The 18291-nt window shown below is 35.8% G+C and overlaps 1 protein-coding gene across 4 annotated transcripts; it reads right to left on the bottom strand.

Moving 5' to 3' along the window:
• Nucleotides 1-343: 343 nt before the first annotated feature.
• On the bottom strand, nt 344-7284 carry btbd10b (BTB (POZ) domain containing 10b). 4 transcript variants are annotated; one of them, XM_030127182.1, is made up of 9 exons: nt 7157-7284; nt 6600-6747; nt 4923-5116; nt 3234-3549; nt 2957-3059; nt 2477-2597; nt 2052-2249; nt 1852-1962; nt 344-1382 (listed from the first exon to the last, which is right to left on the bottom strand). In XM_030127182.1, the coding sequence occupies exons 2-9, from the start codon at nt 6698-6700 to the stop codon at nt 1051-1053; spliced, it is 1476 nt and encodes a 491-aa protein (XP_029983042.1). In that variant the 5' UTR covers nt 6701-6747; nt 7157-7284; the 3' UTR covers nt 344-1050. The 4 variants fall into 4 exon arrangements, with proteins under 4 accessions (XP_029983042.1, XP_029983033.1, XP_029983051.1 ...); XM_030127173.1 differs by having other exon boundaries at nt 4923-5119; XM_030127191.1 differs by lacking the exon at nt 7157-7284 and adding an exon at nt 5297-5363 and having other exon boundaries at nt 6600-6737.
• Nucleotides 7285-18291: the final 11007 nt, after the last annotated feature.

Here is an 18291-nt window from a genome sequence, read left to right on the forward strand (position 1 = left end):
ACTACATGATCAGTAAATTAAATACAAGAAAATACCTGATTTACATTGAAAAACACAAAATATAGTGGATAATAGTATAAGAAATGTGACAAATGGTCACTTAAGAAAGGTTAAATATAGAGAAAAATTCATTTGGGCACTGCCACAAAAGTAGCACTGGATCTTTATGGGTTAAAAATACATGTTAGACATACCAATACTACTGAGTGGATGATATGATCACTCATCCAGAGATACATGAACATCTGTACTTAAAACACTGAAAATGAGGCAGCTCAGGCTGAGAGGACACGCTCTCTGATAAACAAATGGTTTTAAGGTCAAGAATGAAATATATCAAGTATTTACTTCGATGTCTTTATTTAATTATTTTAACTTGTATTTTTAAACAACAATTTCAAGCTTTGCACAAAAAGGTTTTGACCACAACAGCCTGTGCTCTGCTTAATATCTTGGCTGCGGGAGGAGCATAACATCACATATCAGATCCAGCCAATGACTACATACCTCATTACAAGATTCAAAGACATCTGAGAGGAGTTCAGCTGGAGATCATGACACTAAATGGTGGTAACTGATTTTCTCCATGACCAGAAAGTCATATTTTCTCCATAGCTAGTCTTGTACTCGTTCCCCAAAGCACATTTAGTAGTAATAGGCCACCCGAGAAAATCTAAATCAAATGATCAGTGAAATAAACCCTGTGAGAAACAGTGACACCACAAGAGTGCTCAGCCAAACCCATCAAAATAAGATACAACATTGTAAATAATAATATTAATAAGTGTTTAACTGAATGTATTCCAAACAGAAAAATAAATTCCTTTGGTCAAGTAAAAAACAAAATTAAAATCATAGTGAACTCTTTCTTTCACCAGTCTTATGGCCCTCTTGTGTTGCTTTTCTACAGTCAGCCAGGTTCTTGAGGCTCTAAGGCTGCAAAGGAGGTGTCAAGGCAATATGGTTATGGTGCCCCTGGCGCTCCATGCTGCAGCATGCTGGGAGTAGAGTAGGAGAGGGGCAGAGGCATTGAAAGAGGACGGGATGTCCTCAGACAGCAGGTGAAGGTGCATCAGGGTCAGGCTCGTTGCTGTAATTGTTGCTGTAGTGATTCCCACTCGGTGGGTGGTTTGGAAGGATGTCCAGTTCATCCACTTGAGGTCCAGGGTGCATCACCACCAGCTGGTCCTGTGGGATGTCTGCTGCAGCTGCCGCCAGATTAGTGATGGACTTGGACTTTACACACTGGAAGTCCACATGGCGACTCTTGCCCTCTTCTTTTTCCCAGGACATGCGGATGAAGGGTCTCTGGACATAGTTGTAAATGACCTCTGGACGTCCTCCTGGTCGTTTTTTGACCTTCTCTTTATATGTAGGGTATCCTGCCAGAGGCACAGTCAGAACGACTCATTAACTGACCTGTGTTACAGAGAGCCTACACATTTCTGTCTTCTATTGCATCCTATATTATTAACTGGAACATATTACAGTTTCTACCACAGGGGTCTTTCAAGCAAAGTAATATAAAGACTGATGATGTTGTCAAGTTGAATCATTTTCATCATTATGCAATTTTTGTGGACAAAATAACACAAACAAACAACAATAAAACTGAAGACACCTCTGTTCAGTGTCAGTGAATCCAAAATATCACCAAACACAAACTGGATCATTAAAGTGCATGTTTGCAACTCAATGGCAGAATAGTTTCACCTGACATAATTATGCTTCCCTTTTGCATTGATACATTTGCAGCGGTGAACACTGATTACAATTCGATTCATTGTGCACCTCTATACAGAAATGTGCCACTCAGTCACTTTACGCTCATTAAACATAAATTTCACTTACCTTCAATCCCCAGTCGTATTTTCTTCAATCCCCTTTCCTTCAAAACTGATTTGGCAACATCTCGGTTCTCTATATACTTGAAAAATCTGTACAGTTTTGTGCTGTAAATGACTGCAAAAAGAAGAACCAACAGAACACAATTTATCACACAGCTGTATATACACAGACATGAGTTCATATTTAGTATGACGTGTACTCACTTTGTGAGTATTCTTCTCCCATTTGTGGTGGATATTCTTCATCCCAGTCCACCACATCATCATCAGTAAGGACGACAATATGACATTCTCTCTCTCCGCTCTGGGCACTAGCGACCATTAAAGGAAGAACCATTTCTTCCAGATAAAACTCAAATTGTCGACGAGCGCCATCATTGGACAGCTCATGCATCAGGGCACCTAAAGGAAGAGAAAGAAAGCAAGAAATGTCAATAAGAAAATCTGAACAATTTCTTGTCTCTAAATGTTTTGCCATGTACTTATTCTGCATAAAACATGTATTGAAAGTAGTTTTAATTAAAAAAAACAAAAACAAACAGCAATTAAAAATAAGGAAAAAACAAACAAACAAATATGTTTACAAGGCCTGAACACTAATCACTACGATTTCCTAGAGGGATACTTACTAAGGTCTCTGCATTTAATGGTGCTGTAGTCAAAGGAGATGCATAGATAGTCACACGCCTCCCGCAACTCAGGGATGGAGATGCCATCAGGACAACGGATTATCCCAGATTTGTAGTAATCCTGTCAATTAGACAGAAGGCACAACAGTCATTTAAAACACTGAGTATATGAACATACGTGTATGAAATCAATAAACACTCTAAGCTCTCAACATAATGCACATAATGCAGATCTGAAACAAGATGGTATCTTGGAACCCAAGGGAATCATCCAGTAAGTCATGAAAATGATAAGTAAAGATACACCATGCATGTTCATGATAGTTCATGCACACTGTTACCAGTTTTGCTTAAAACTGTATCAGAGGAACTTAATATTCATTTTGGAGGTTGAAGACTGCGTTAATGTTTGACTGTACTGTGTTGAAGTGTTTCTGAATGTCCACCAACATTAAAATAAATAATACTACAGAGACTGACCAGAATTGCTCGGAAAACTGTGGAGCTAATGCCTTCAGCCACCTCGTATTCCCCCTTCTCATTGGGTCGTGTGAAATTATGCTCCCGTCCAGATCCAAACATTCTGAAAGAACAACACTTTGTTTATTCTCTGAATGACAAAACATGACTATAGATATTGAAGTCAGACGCAGTCATATAAAATTATTTTATACAATTACGGACTGAAAAAAAAAACAAAAACAAACACTGCTATTGTTATATTTACTGAGGACAAAGAATGATAAGTTTACTGTACCTGCCCAACATGGTATTGGGTTGTGCGGTGAAAATGGAAGGGTCTACTACAAAGCGTGTATTGTCAACAATCAGAGTGACTCTTTCTGAGGTCCTAATGTTTCGGTTTCCAACGGTGGCACTAGCCCCTCCCTCTTTGGGGTTCTCATAGACAAACACCATTTCTCCGACTCCCAAACTCTTAAAGGTGCCTTCAGTGCTGGACAGACTGCTGTTGCGACTGCTCACTACTCCACTGCTGCTGGAGCCACTGGGAGAAACCCTCTGAGGCCGTGGACTACTGGGCCTCGATGAGGGACCACCATCCCGTTCACGGTCTGAAAACAGACACAATGACTCATAAATGGCACTTCTCCATCACACTTTTGGAAATAAACAACTGAGCAAGCAGACTCAGACAGTTAGAGATCAAATTTTAATATTTCAAATCTTTAATTTTGCCTGTATGAGACCAACCCTGGACAACGGAGAAGTGACAGGAAAGGAACAATATGAAGAAAAGGCAAACAAATGGCAAGTATTTTGACAAATACAGCAATTATGTAAATACACAAAAATGATAGTTAATTTTATTGTACCAGGGCTGTTAAAATACTGTTGTCAAGCCAATACTTGTTTTGACCATTTACTGTCATAAAAATAATTGCAATTAACAATATTATTATCCATTTATTAATTTTATATCACGACTTAATTACAGATCTAAATATAGTTTATTTATGTATATACACCTCATAAAGAAGATCCATTAACTCGCATAGATTTTAGAACATATAAAAATAATCACATTTCTATTTGCCTTTTGATATTAAAAAATGTTGTTGCTTAAATTTACAAAGCCTGTTACTGAAACCAAAGCACAAAATCTAAATAAACTGGGCATTAAAGCCAAAAACACTCATTTTAAAAAAGTAAATTAGGCTGTAATGACAGAACTTAAATATACAAAACCCATTGCTGCAATATTGGTTCAAAGTACAAAATAAATTAATCAAACAATAAATGAAGTCATGTCAGAAGAGGATTGGATGCAGCAAGTGCATGTTATTAAAAGAATGCAAGTCAAATGATGGTCTTTTATACATGAAATTATTTTTTAGTTTGTTTCACCCACCTGTTATTATTCAAGTGAATGGAGCTGATTATCAACATTATGTGAAGTAATTACAATTATCTAATATAATTGTGAGATTGCAATTTTTTAATAATTGTGAAAGACACAGCCTGTGCTAAACAAACTCATATCTGAACCATATGATTTATAGGGTTGGACATCTCTGTCGTACCACAGTGTTTCCCTTATAATGGTATGTTGAGACATATGTCACTTTTATAAAAAAAAAAACAAAACTGCAGCTCCTGCAATCTGGATATTGTATGTGGCAATACTGTTATTTTGTTAGTATTTCAATAAAAGTTTTAGCCCTCAGTGACACGCAAAACAAGTCATCCTGACGAGGAGTCAAAAAAGAAGGACCCTAGTCCAACGTTGGTGTCCCAACTACAGGACCCACCACATGTGGTAAAGTTTTGCCTTAATGCAGTAACAGCAAAGGAAGCTGTATGAAACATGTCTGTGCTTTAAGTTGATAAAAGTAGTCAGCTGTTGTTCCTTCCACTCGATGCCAAGAGCTGTGAACCTCTAACATGACATCAACATAAGCACTCTATTCTTTCCATGCATACTCACCACTGTTGTGTTGGCGGGTGGGTGAGGTGACGTTGCGAATGCAAGGGGTTAGCTGGCCTTCTCTCTCATGTGAGGAGTCCCTGGAGCGATCACTGGAGCGGCGGCGGTCACGTGAGCGGTCACAGCCCCCACTGGCACCATGCAGGCTCATCTTCCTCTGTTCTGCCTCCACTCGAGATGCACGGGCCTGACTGCTGCTTTTTAAGACAGCAACATTTGTAACATTCCTTACTCAGTGCCATTTGCTATTTTTATTTCATAGTTATTAGGCTAAACAGACATGCCAATAAGGACACACTGTTTCAGAGCTACTTAGACTAATATTTCTGGACAGTTGTTTATAAATTTCAGGTCCAAAATAAATTAAGAAATACCTCCACCTCCGTCACCTCCGTCAAATTTTGCACCAGTTCCAGCTCTCAGCAAAACTCTGATGGGGGTCTTTACCAGAAAAAAAAGCTATACTCAGTGTATTTGTCATTATGTCACATGTGGTGGAACTGCATTTTTTATTTTTATTTTTTTAACAAAATAGAAATATTACTTTACTGGTGTAGAAAGGTGGGTCCTAAGTTTGTTGTGCAGGGTCTAAGGACTTACCACAGTCATTTACAATTTCTCCAAGAACACTAATAAATGTTGCTTTCTGTCTAAACTGTAGGCAGTGAGATAACAAGATAATCAGTAGATATTCCGTCTTTTGCTTACTTGAAAAAGTTTGATAGTCACAGTGAAACCAGTCACCATACTATTTTAAATGTGGTAACCGTCATTTTTCTTAACCATATTTAGAACTACTAAAATACAATGCTTGTAAAAAGCTTAAGCTTGTTAAAGGCATAGCACACAGGAACAAAGTTGTACCACCACTTCCTGTCTGTGACTGAGGAAATACCCTGAGAATTTAACAAGAAAAAATGTGTACAGAGATCCCTTAAACAGGGCTGTCATTCCACGTCATCTGGTTTACAACACACTACTCTAAACAGACAGGGAATCCTCATCAACATTATTATTAGTACTCTATAGTCACCATGTTGACACAGCCTTAAAAAATATACCAGACTTACCACATACCTACACTCCAATCGCATCATATTACATTCACCTGTGATGTCTCTGACACAAAGCCAAACTATGCATAAGTCTTCACACATTCCTTGTGCGACCTGTTTGAGCCTTGTAAACACAGCTAATATGCAAATAGCTCTTTAGATACAGGCTAATGCCCCATGTAAGTCTGTTTTAAGAACGTCTTTTCTGACTTCTGAGTCTGCTTATGAAGCAGCAAAAAGGTATTTGTATACAAGACATGAATTTCTATAAAGGAGAGGAACAAAATGGACAAAGTTTCACGGTAATTATATGTATTCATACAAACCCAGGAACCCAATCTACCCAGCAGCGTTGTACTGTCCCTATTCCTCCGTTGAGTCTCATTATTTAACCGAGATTGTTGCTCATTGATGTTTACATTATCTATCAACAAATTGTGGTAACATTTTGAGCTTCTTCCTTAAGATTATGTATTCAATATGATGAAGGAAGAGAGCCGGGAGCAACACAGATACCCGAAATGACCATGATGCTTTAGCTCTAACATCATCACTCTTACCACCTCATTACTTTGCAGTTTTTAGAAGATATCACACAAATACGACAGATATGCTAACTCACCTCGAATGCTTGCAGAATTTACGAGGTCGGCTTGTTGCTTTTCGTTCCCAGTTTTCGGTGTCACTGGAGTTACTGTCATATGACTGCAAACGTGTTGCCATCACCCGTACAGGTGGGAGTCCGGTCTGGATCTTTCACCGTTCATAATCTAGTTAATGGCGAATTCAACAAGTCAGTTCGATCCCTTGGTCAGACAGGATCAACCCAGAGTACCCAACATCAGACTGTTAATTGGCAACTTAACATGTATCAATAGCCTGGTATATACATGAAGCAAGACGATCGCTATGATAAAAAGCTGCATGAGTATTAAATACAAAATCTCGTCAACACTCCTGTCAGTCAGTGTACGATTAGGTTAGCTAGTCTGCTATGTTAGCATCCCTCGCTAGCTAACGTTAGCTTACGTTGCTGCGTTATGTTACGGCATTTACAAATATTTCAAGATTGTCTTGCGAGTAGTGAAGTTGTAGTAACAAACCTAGCATAAAGCGCATGATAAGCTACCTATATGAAAGTAAAATTTAAAAAGTATCTCAGTAGTTGGTAACGTTTACCTCTTTAATGTGAATCCCACTCGCTCCCCAGCTAACCAGCCATCTCCTTTCAAAACACTCACCGATCTGACGTAAAACGTACGACCGTTAAGAGCCTGACGTAGTGACGCACATAGAGATAGCCATAAATGTGGCAAATCGACTCGTTTTAGCTTACTGAATAAATCAGTAGAAAATTGAATGAGTTGATCTAAATTAAAATAAAAATGTTTAAATGTGATGGATTTTCTGTTCACGACAAGGGAAGAATAATTCTTTCTTTCTCTTTTGCCTAAAAAGGAATTGAAAGCCGACTGTCTGTAAGATCTCGCGATATGTTAAACAAAAGCGGTTTCACCCCTCCCCTTTCCAAAATGATGCAACAGACATCACTAAACACAAAGTGCTTAAAGTCATGTAGTTTACAAGTTTAACTACTGGGACATTTAACAAATAAAAAAAATATTAACTGAACTGAGCATTTTGTTAAAACTATATAATAGAAGACAGCATAGATCTATCTTAGTTTCCATCTTGTGTGTTCTTTGTAATCAGGGGAGATGTAAACCAAAGATTCTAAACTATTTTAAAGTTATAGACAGGGAAGTATCTTTTTTACATTATGATTCACAGAATGGTAGAGATGAAACATTTGTCTGTAGTTTATCTTTTATCATAAACATTTATGCGGTTTGTCCAGTCAGCTGAGACGTTCCTTATCTGTTTGTATTTCTTATACTGGTGAATGTTTTGCATGCTCAGTATATTTATGAAGATGCGGTAAACAACACAGAAGAGAGCTACACAGACTGGATGGGATACATCAGGGGCAGAATCTGAACTGACCAAGAGAAGCATTTGTCTGAGTGGTGGTGGTAGATCTGATCTTTTGTTTCACATGTTACTGTATTACTCATAAGCCTAATAAAACTTTAGCATCGCTATTCATATTCAAATTACAGTCTTCATGATACAACAACAAAAGAGGTTTTATTAAAGGGGAAGAAATGTCAAATCAAAAGCTCGGAGGTCTTTAATACTAATTTGTTGTCCATGTTTTTAAACCTCAGCAACAGCAAAGGAAAAACCATTCACAAATGAAGTAGAGAAGAAAAAGCACAATTCTACATATAACAGTTTTAGTTGCTTTTAGAAACAGCCAGGTTATTGAATGAATACACATTTAATGTTTAATAATATATAACATGCATATTACCTTCACTAAACTGTAGGCTGCATATGAAATAAATGAATCCATTGCTGTTTTGCATGGAGTTATAGAATGGAATGACTTTTCTTAAAAGACTTAATTGAAGCAGAAGTCAGACAGATGAATAAATCTGATTCTTACAGTGTAAAGTGAAAGGCCTGTAAAAGCAAAAAATTCATTCCATTAACTATTTATGATTTCTGTTTTGACAGAACAGTAAGACACTTGCTTTCTTGGTCCATATTTGCACATATAATACAGTACAGTAAACAGCTTTTATTTGTGTGTGTGTGGGGGGTCAAATCATCAAGAAATGAGGATATTGTGACAATTGATACCCAAAAAGAGAACTGAAAGCTACCCTGTGAACAAACTATGTTTGTAGTTTAATTGTCTTTGTAGATCTTATTGGGTCATCCCAGTCCCTGACACAAACTGGGATGGCTGTCATTTTCAAATGAATGTTTTTACTATTTTCACCTATACATTAAATTAATAGAACATTGCAAATACCTTTAGTTCAAGTCAAAATACTTCTTTAGTTTGACTGATTAGATATTTGTGGGAGTGGAACCCGTAGTCAGCACTCCTGCATGAAAAAAAAAAAAAATCTTTAACCTCCTAAGACCCACTGTCCACATTGGTGGACAAGAGTTTCAGAACTTTATACAAAATAAAAGAAAAAAAGAAAACTGTCCATAACAAAGGACATTCCATAAAAATTTTAAAACCTGCATCTGAAAAAACTGTTGGATCATGATGTTTCCAATATAGAAACTTATTTAATAAAACAAAAAAAAAAGCTTGTACTTTGCTGACATTTCCTGGGTCTTAGGAGGTTAAAAAGAAAATATCAAATTTAAATAACTCTTTGGAAATTAAAAAACTATATTTTGTATGTTGGGTTTTGTCTCTATAACTATTTACCAAGGTTCAAATAATGTCTAGATCTGACAGAACTATAGTAAAACTACTCAGAAACCAAACCACATGTGGTTGACATAAAACATTTTTCATTTAGCTTTAAAATGAGCAATTGTATTAATTTTATTACAAACATTCTGCAAAAACTATTTAAAAATTCAAGATGTATATACATTATCCTAGGGTTTTTTTTTTGGTTTCCCAGCATAAATTTAATTTCAAACTAGTGGAAAATAATCAGCGGGTGAGGCTTAGAATACTTACAGTGTTACAAAAATGATTGAATAGGCTAACCTTCAAAAGCGGAGAACTGATTCACTTCTATTGAGTCCCAGGGATTTAAGTTTTACTTCAGTTTTTTGGAGAAAATCCATGACATGAAGTCGGAACAGTTTGTAATTCCAGGTGAGTTGGCCTTAAATGACCCCATAGTAATATAAAAGATTGAATTAAATACAGTCCAGTTTATTCAGTTGAAATATAAATAAATTAATAAAAAAAAAATTAAACAAAAATTATTAAACATTAATAAAATAAACAAAAAATAAATTAAGAAATAAAAAATAGACAACCAACAAAACAAAAACAGCTGGAAACCTTTTAAATCCTCAGATCCCAGGACACATTAGTGTTGAATTCAACTTTTCTCTGATCCAAAAACATTTGAAAAAAGGTTTTTAATTGTCTCAGATCTTCCTTCTTGTGGTTTGACAGTGGGAACTATAATGTCCTTCAACGTTTCCTCGAGCCAATCCTGTCTTCCTCCAACTTGTTTGTGTTGTTGGACATTATGCATAAGTTGTACTTCACTGATGGCTCTCCTTCTGGAGGACAAATGAAAAAACAAGTTAACCAGAGACAAATTACTTTATCATTTACTTATTTATGTATTTGTACAACAAAACAAGTAGAATTTTGTTGCAGATTAAATACACAACCTTAAATCAGAATTTACCTCAGTGATTTAGCCTCTGTGTGTAAACTGGTTAGGAAGAGGATCAATACCACAGTTTTCAAGGAACTTAATGAAAACATGTTGATGAACTGAAAAAAAATCAATATAAATTGTGATTAGTCTAACCAAATATGGCATGATTAATTTCCAATAATATAAAAAATGTTTAATTCATCACATTCATATGAGCTAAAATAATTTTTATCCCATGATGTCATTCTTACCAGATTTTTATCCTTATATCCAGAAACTTTTGAGGATTTTGTTGAGATAGTATCACTGTGGCAAAGAAGTCAAAGTTGTTGATCCGTGTTTTTCGTGAGGAAGGGTCACTCCTTTATATACGGTGTAGCCCTCCCCTCATCAATGAGCCATTTTCACTGTAGATGTCGGTTGATGTCACCTTTCCAATGCATCGATGGAGACAGGCATCTGCATGACACCACCTCGACCACCACTCACTACTAACTCATCTTTCAACACCTCTGTCGAACACCCTGTATGTCACACTGTTTTTGAACTTGTTCCATTTTCACCCTTCATCCTGAATAATGACACATTTGTTATAAAGTAAGAGTGTATTGCATGATACACTTTGTGAAACACATCTCTGCATTTGCAGAATATCTCTAATTGCACATGTTTCATGCAGCAGGACTGCAGTGAAAACATATACTCTTTGAAATGGCAGTGACTGTCAGCTTTATTTATTAGCAAAGCAATTTATTTTATGGTTCGCCTCATGTGTGCATCTAAAGGTCAAGAAGAGGTGCATCTGGGCCAACCCAAAGTAAATGAAGCCAATAGTCCAATCCAAGGCCAGTTATTCTAAACCAGTCACCAAGAAATGAGTCTTTGACTTTATTTTTTGGTTCCTCTCATTTCCTTTGAGAGTCATGCTGTGGAGCTCAGTTGAATAAAAACACTCAAATGAACTTGATGTAAGTGTGGCCATCATGTTTAGTGCCTGAAAATACACCAGAATCTTTTCATCAATGTGAGCATTTCTACTGTACAGTTTGAATGAGACGCATATGGCATCGGCAAACTTGAGAAAAAAACATTCTTCGACTGCATGTTAACAAATGCGTAGCATTGCCGTTATATGATGTATGGGTTGTGGATAACCTTGTCACAGTGTCACAAGGTGCATTAGGTAACCATGAAAGACATTTTCTAAATGTAGCCTCGGAATGACTATGTCATGGCTGAAGGGATACGTCCCACACAAGGACCTTTATCTTGCTGTCATTAAGGTTTCTGCTAAATGTTGTGTATTCACAGTGTGCTCTACCAATTATGCAGCATTTTATGGTATACAGAGTTTTCTTCAGTACTTGTTGTATTCTGACATTTTAATTGATGGTGTAGCTTCCAAATGATAGTCTATGTACCTTATAAAAAGTATTTCCAGTGGCTCTATACCACCTCATCATCAGAGAATATTAAATATAGTCAGTGAATATTCACTTATTTTCTACAGAAGTTTGCAGAAGGATGTTATAAGGACAGTGTCTCTGTCCAGGATGCACCTCCTGTGGGAAACGGAGGGGTAGATAGGATAGGTAGGACCATATAGCTGATGCTGACATATGTCTTTACCATCTCTCTCCATCATGCACATGAACAGTACTTAGCACCACCTGTGGTTTCAGCTGGACTAGATTTTTTTTGTACACGTGTAGTAAACTCAACCGAGTCGCTGTCATTACCTCATGTGGTCTCAATGTGAAACATCTCTGTAATGGTATGTGGCTGGTGTGCAAGAGCACTTGACAGGGAATGATGGGAAGAATTGCCTGCAAATCATTAACTTGGGTCACCCTCATGTCACAAAGAAAGTAATGCACATAAAAAAAAACACCCATCTCTTTGAACTATATATAAGTACATTTGCCTTAAATAGGCTGATTCTATAAAGAGTCTGTTAACATTTTCAAACAGCATTCATTCTTTTCATTCATTTTAGAATCAAAACAAGCACTGGTATTTAGTCTTTATGTTACAATCAATATATAAGGTTGTCAGTCACTAATAATTGAAATAAAATAGGATTTATTCAAATTAATGCTGGTGCTAATTTGATGTATTTTCTCTGTGAGCTTTATTTATCAAAGATCAATTTCTGTAGCCTCTGTATTGTACTATATATACAAATATATAGATGGACACCACAGCTATATAATGCTTTCCCTGAAAGCTATAAATGGAATTACTTTTTTCATGTAATGAGGTCACCTCACTTGCAGATATCATGTAACCAAATAGGTTATATTTAGATTGTCTGCATCATCCCACCTTCGCCTCTAAAGCCAAACAAACATGTCAATTAGAATAAATCAATCAGACGTGTGAGCATCCAAGTCTACATCATGGAGCTATCCCGCACTTTCCTAGCCAAGCCAAATGTTTGATTTCTCTTTGAAGCATGTTTGTGGTAATATTCCAGTGCCGTTTTATGTGTATACCCACACTCACGTCAGTCTATCACAGACTTTGCCACGTCCATCTGACTACTCAGCACAGGTGCGACTGGTGTCAGGTTGGTGGTTAGTATGTCATCACTGTTGTGCACTCGAAACATTGAGTCCAGAGAATGACAGAACTGCAGTGACATGATCTGGTTAGTTCTGTGATGTGTGTAAGTGTGTATGTGTGTGTTCGTGAACATTATCATCTTTTTTTTTTTTTTTTGGTAGAGCAATAATATAACTAATAATGAAGCAAGATTATAAATAATATAAAATGATATAGTGAAAAGACATTGACAAAAGAAACACAACAAAACATTTGTGGAGAAACCAATATCACTGTAAGCTGAATTTGTTTAGATGGTGATGGTGTCTTCTTTAAATGAATCCAGTTTTATTTATAACCCAATGTCATACATTAATTTGCATGTTTGAAGGAGAAACATCAGGAAAAGCAGCAAGAGCGGTGTCCCTCCTCCAGGATGAACAGAAGTGTATAAACTGCAAAAAAAAGTCACACACAAAATACTTGGTTTGACTGTATTTAGCTTTGATTATGGGGTGATTTTGATCAAAATCAAAAACATTCATTTCAATCCACAGTAATTTTTTTTTTTTTTTTTTTTTACATGGATCTTGTATTGATGATGAAAGTCAGACTGCTGTATAAAGTCATCTCTGTTACATCCTAGAGATTCTCAGTGGGGTTCAGGTTTGGACTCTGTGGTGGACAATCCATGTGGACATGTCTCATGTCCCTGAATCACTCTTTCTCAGTTTCATCCTAATGAATCCTGGTATTGTCATCTTTTAACATGTCTTTGTTGTCAGTGGGGAAATACCCAACTGATGCTCTGACTTGTTTATTCAGTATATTCAAGTTCAGCTGACCTCCTTTTATTTAACGTTACTGAACCTAGACCTGATCAACTGAATCAACCCCATCAATGAATCTGAGTTGTTGAACATTTTCTTCAAAAGCTTCACTGAGCATGAATAATCTCCAGAAGTACAATAAAAACTGATGAGAGAAGTGTTGGGTCAACCATTATTAAAATTCATTACACTAAATATATGTAATCCACAAGATTAAATCAGTAAATGTAAGATTACTATCTCTCTCTTCAATAAAATCTATCTCATACTACACATATACACACACATCATCTCCTCTTCTAAACCAGCAGCATATTTCAGATTTTTTCCACAAGAGGTCACTGTGATCCAACAATTCAAGCTGATAGCCACTAGTTTACAGGCAACATCAAACTTGGTTAATATTAAGTATTTAAAACTGAAATGTGAAATGTGTAAGCAGGCATTAAAAACACACATTTTGTATATTTATTCTTATTTTTCCTGGGACCATATAATCATGCATAATCATCTCATACTCAGCAATATATTCCGCTTACTACAATAATGTAAATTTGGTTTGTAGGCATTACTTCAGGTTTGATTAAAGCCCATTCAAGGAAATGTGAATTTATGATGCAGCTCTCTGACACCTTTTTATTGTGCTTACGACCACCACTGTTAGTAATAATGATAAGAAACATGAAGAAAACATGAACACAGACTGGTTATACAAGTTCTAATAGAGTCATTAAGATGAAGCAGGGGCCTCTTTGAGATGAAATGACAGAAGCTATAGTAGTGTTGTTTGTACGATAAACAGAAAGCAAACACACTATTCAGGCTTCCCCTTTCAGATGAAGCAAAAAACACCTCCCGCTGGGCGTCTCTGCCGCTCCAGGTACTCAGCTATACTTGGGTCCCATGTGGATTCAGTGAATGAAACACAAAAGCTCTCAGAAGCTATCTGAGGGAATAGAAAAAGTGGAGATGTATTCAGACGTATGTACAAATGAGGCACAGCAGCAATTTAGCTGTCCTTTTGAACAATTGATTCTATATCACAGTGTTGCTGGTCTCATTTTCCTTCTTCACATCTATAAGCTGTTTCTTACTTTGTATCACATTCATGTTTTATCAAATATAACACTACTGACGGTTTTATATTTAGTTACTGTGTTATGTACGACTGGACTTCAAGTTGAACTTTCCTATAGTGTAAGCAAATAGGTATGAGAAATAAAAGAGCAAAAGTAAAAAAAATTTAATTGTATTGCTATGAAATAAGATGTCAAGGATGCAACGATGAGCAATTCATTTAGTGAATCTCTGAGATCCACTTATATCTTATAATCTTCACTGTGTATTTATAATACACTAATAAGAACTGCCCACGTCTTGACTTGTGTGTAATTATACAGTTTACGCCTTATAATGTACTGTATACATACTGTAGATGTTTGTTTGGATCTTTACCGCCTACAGTGATAATGAACAATGACACAAATAATAAGACTAAGACTAAGACCAAGACTAAGACTAAGAATAAGAATAAAATAAGAATAAATAAGAATAACATAAGAATAAGAATAAAATAAGAATAAATAAGAATAAAATAAGAATAAGAATAAAAAACAAGAATAAAATAAGAATAAGAGTAAGAATAAAATAAGAATAAGATAAGAATTGTAATAAATAAGAATAAGAATAAGAATAAAATAAGAATAAGAATAAAATAAGAATAAAATATGAATAAGAGTAAGAATAAAATAAGAATAAGACTAAGATAAGAATAGTAATAAAATAAGAATAAGAATAGTAATAAAGTAAGAATAAAATAAGAATAAGACTAAGATAAGATAAGAATAAGATAAGAATAGTAATAGAATAAGAACAAGAATAGTAATAAAGTAAGAATAAGAATAAAATAAGAATAAGAGTAAGAATAAAATAAGAATAAGACTAAGATAAGAATAAGACTAAGACTAAGACTAAGACTAAGAATAAGAATAAGAATAAGAATAAGAATAAAATAAGAATAAGAATAAGAATAAAAATAAGAATAAGAATAAGAATAAGAATAAAAAATAAGAATACTAAAACACATACAGCACTTTTCTTAATAAAGTTAGAAAGTGCTTCACAGAAGATAATAAAACCCTAAAACCACTCAAATAAAGAAGGTTTTTGGATGATTTAAGGGCCAATAATGATGTGGCCTGTCTGTCTGATTTCTCTTGGCAGGTTGTTCCACCGTCTCCAACAGTAAAAGGCTCAGTCACCTTCGGTCACAAGCCGAGGTTTAACAACCAACCGAGCTGCATCCGCCGATCTCACAGAACGCTAAAGCACATAAGGAGTCAATAAATCTTTTATGTAGTTTGGAGCGAGGCCATTAAAAGCTTTAAAAAGTGATCAGTAAAATTTTAAGATCAATATGGAATAAAACAAGCAGCCAGTGTATGTTGGCTAGCACACGAGTAATGTGATCAGGTTTCTTGGTGCTTGTTAAAATTCAAGCAGTGACATTTTTGTACCGGTCGGAGTCGTTGAAGGAGCTCTGAATGATACTGACGTGAATTGAGTTACAGTCCAAAGGCAGAAGTAATAAAGGCATGGATTACATTTATGACAATCAATAAGAGACAGCTATAATCTCAGGGATGAACTCTTCGGGGATGAACATTTTTAACCCAAAACCAGCCTGTATTAAAGAAAAAAAAAGTTTAGGAGGTGGATCAGCAGCTGTTTTTTTGCTCTATGAGATTTTTAAACTACATATTCTGTCAAAACTCTTCATAACAAAAGTTGCATTTAGCACCTATTTTCAGGCATTTTGTTTTTGTCTTTGTGATATGAGTATTTTTCTGGTTGATTCCATCATATCTAGTGAACTTTTTGTCTTATGAAAATTACAGATACACACAGTTACACAAGCTGAGCCTTTAAAATGAACCTACATTCAACATTACTACACATCACATGTACGAATAACTTGGGAAATCATTTTTGGACCTATGTGACAAAGCAGTGAAACATACACTACCAGTCAAAAGTTTGGACTCACCTGGTTTTTCTTTATTTTCATGACTATTTACATTGTAGATTCTCACTGAAGGCATCCAAACTATGAATGAACACATATGGAATTATGTAGTTTAAAAAAAAGTATGACATGACTCAAAGCATGTGTTATATTTTAGGTTCTACAAAATAGCCACATTTTGCTTTTATTACTGCTTTGCCCATTTTTGGCATTCTCTCGATGAGCTTCATGAGGTAGTCACCTGACATGTTTTCCGAAAGTCTTGAAGGAGTTCCCAGTGATGCTGAGCACTTGTTGGCCATCTGCAATCCAACTCATGCCATGTAAATGAGAAGGTGAGTCCAAACTTTTGACTGGTAGTGTAACATTTATCTGGTAAAGCCAACATTTTCTAAAACCCAATACTCTCAAATACAAACAACTTAAATCTGATACTGAAGAACAATCCTGCTATTCTGAATTATACAGAAAATCACAGATAATTATTTACAAGGCTGTAAAAATATTACTGTCATGTTATTGTGCAAAAGTACGGAAGCCGAGAACGGCCATGGCTAATACATAATTTTATGGTCGTTATCTCGTGATAACGACTTAATTAACTCGTTATCACGAGATAACGAACTTTGTTACCTCGTGATAATGACTTAATTAATTCGTTATCACAAGATATCAAAGTTCGTTATCTCATGATAATGACTTAATTAATTCGTTATCACGAGATAACAAAGTTCGTTAACTCGTGATAACGAATTAATTTATTTCGTTATTTCATGGTAGAAGATGCTAACAGGTACCACTTCCTCCACATCACTGCCTTCAACAGCTGTTGCTGACATGTGCTGTACAGAGCAGAACACACATTCAACAACAAGTTACCGGTAAGTTACAGTAACTACAAGTTCCGTTAGTTTGATTACTGCGTGTTTAAGGTTTAAGGGGTAATATGTTAGTCTGAACAGTTGAGAGTTTGGCCAAGTTACCAACTAACATCTATCCAGTTGCTTCAGCTAACGTAGTGTTAGCTACTTGCTATTGCTCCAGTAATGCTCATGGACACTTTACTGTCAGAATCACAACCTAACTTCATGTTAATGTTATTGAGCTGACAGACACCAGTTGGGCTTTTCTACACCGGCTTATATAGACTAACGTTAATTTAGCAGGATGTGTTGTATAACGTTTAAATGTTCAAATGTTTTTTTTAAATTTCCTTAATAGTGCTTTGTGTCTTATGTGTCGGATGCACATTATGCATAGTAGTGCAGTACAGTGCGTTACAATCATCAACTCAAAAGCAGATGTGACTATTAAATACACTGGAACTATGACAAGCCTTTTATATTTACAGTTAATGAAGGGCCAGCAGTCAAAAGATGAACAACTTTTTTGCAGCTGCTAACAAGTATGACTAGATTCCTGTTTTGTTTTTGTTTTTTTTACAGCTCACCATAGACCAGTTTCTGTCAGGCTTGAGGCAAAGGAGCATCCTGAGGAGAACCTAACACAAATGGCATATGTGTATGTGTGTATGTATGCATGTGTATGTATATGTATACATGCGTATGTATGTATGTGTGTACATATGCATGTATGTTGTATGGTTTTTGACTTTACAGATTATTCAAATAAATTATATCTTGTTTGATGAATAACTCGTGTGCCCCTCTCAGTCAATGCATTGTAACCTACACA

The sequence above is a fragment of the Sphaeramia orbicularis genome, chromosome 3 (assembly GCF_902148855.1).
Source record: "Sphaeramia orbicularis chromosome 3, fSphaOr1.1, whole genome shotgun sequence".
Taxonomy (NCBI): domain Eukaryota; kingdom Metazoa; phylum Chordata; class Actinopteri; order Kurtiformes; family Apogonidae; genus Sphaeramia; species Sphaeramia orbicularis.

Bases quoted from the DNA above. Each gene is read 5' to 3' on its own strand.
- btbd10b (XM_030127173.1), bottom strand. From the start codon at position 6,700: ATGGCAACACGTTTGCAGTCATATGACAGTAACTCCAGTGACACCGAA. The intron at 3,550-4,922 runs GTGAGTATGCAT...GTCTGTTTTCAG, and splicing joins CACCCGCCAACACAACAGTG to ACCGTGAACGGGATGGTGGT. The intron at 2,250-2,476 runs GTAAGTATCCCT...CTCTTCCTTTAG, and splicing joins CATTAAATGCAGAGACCTTA to GTGCCCTGATGCATGAGCTG.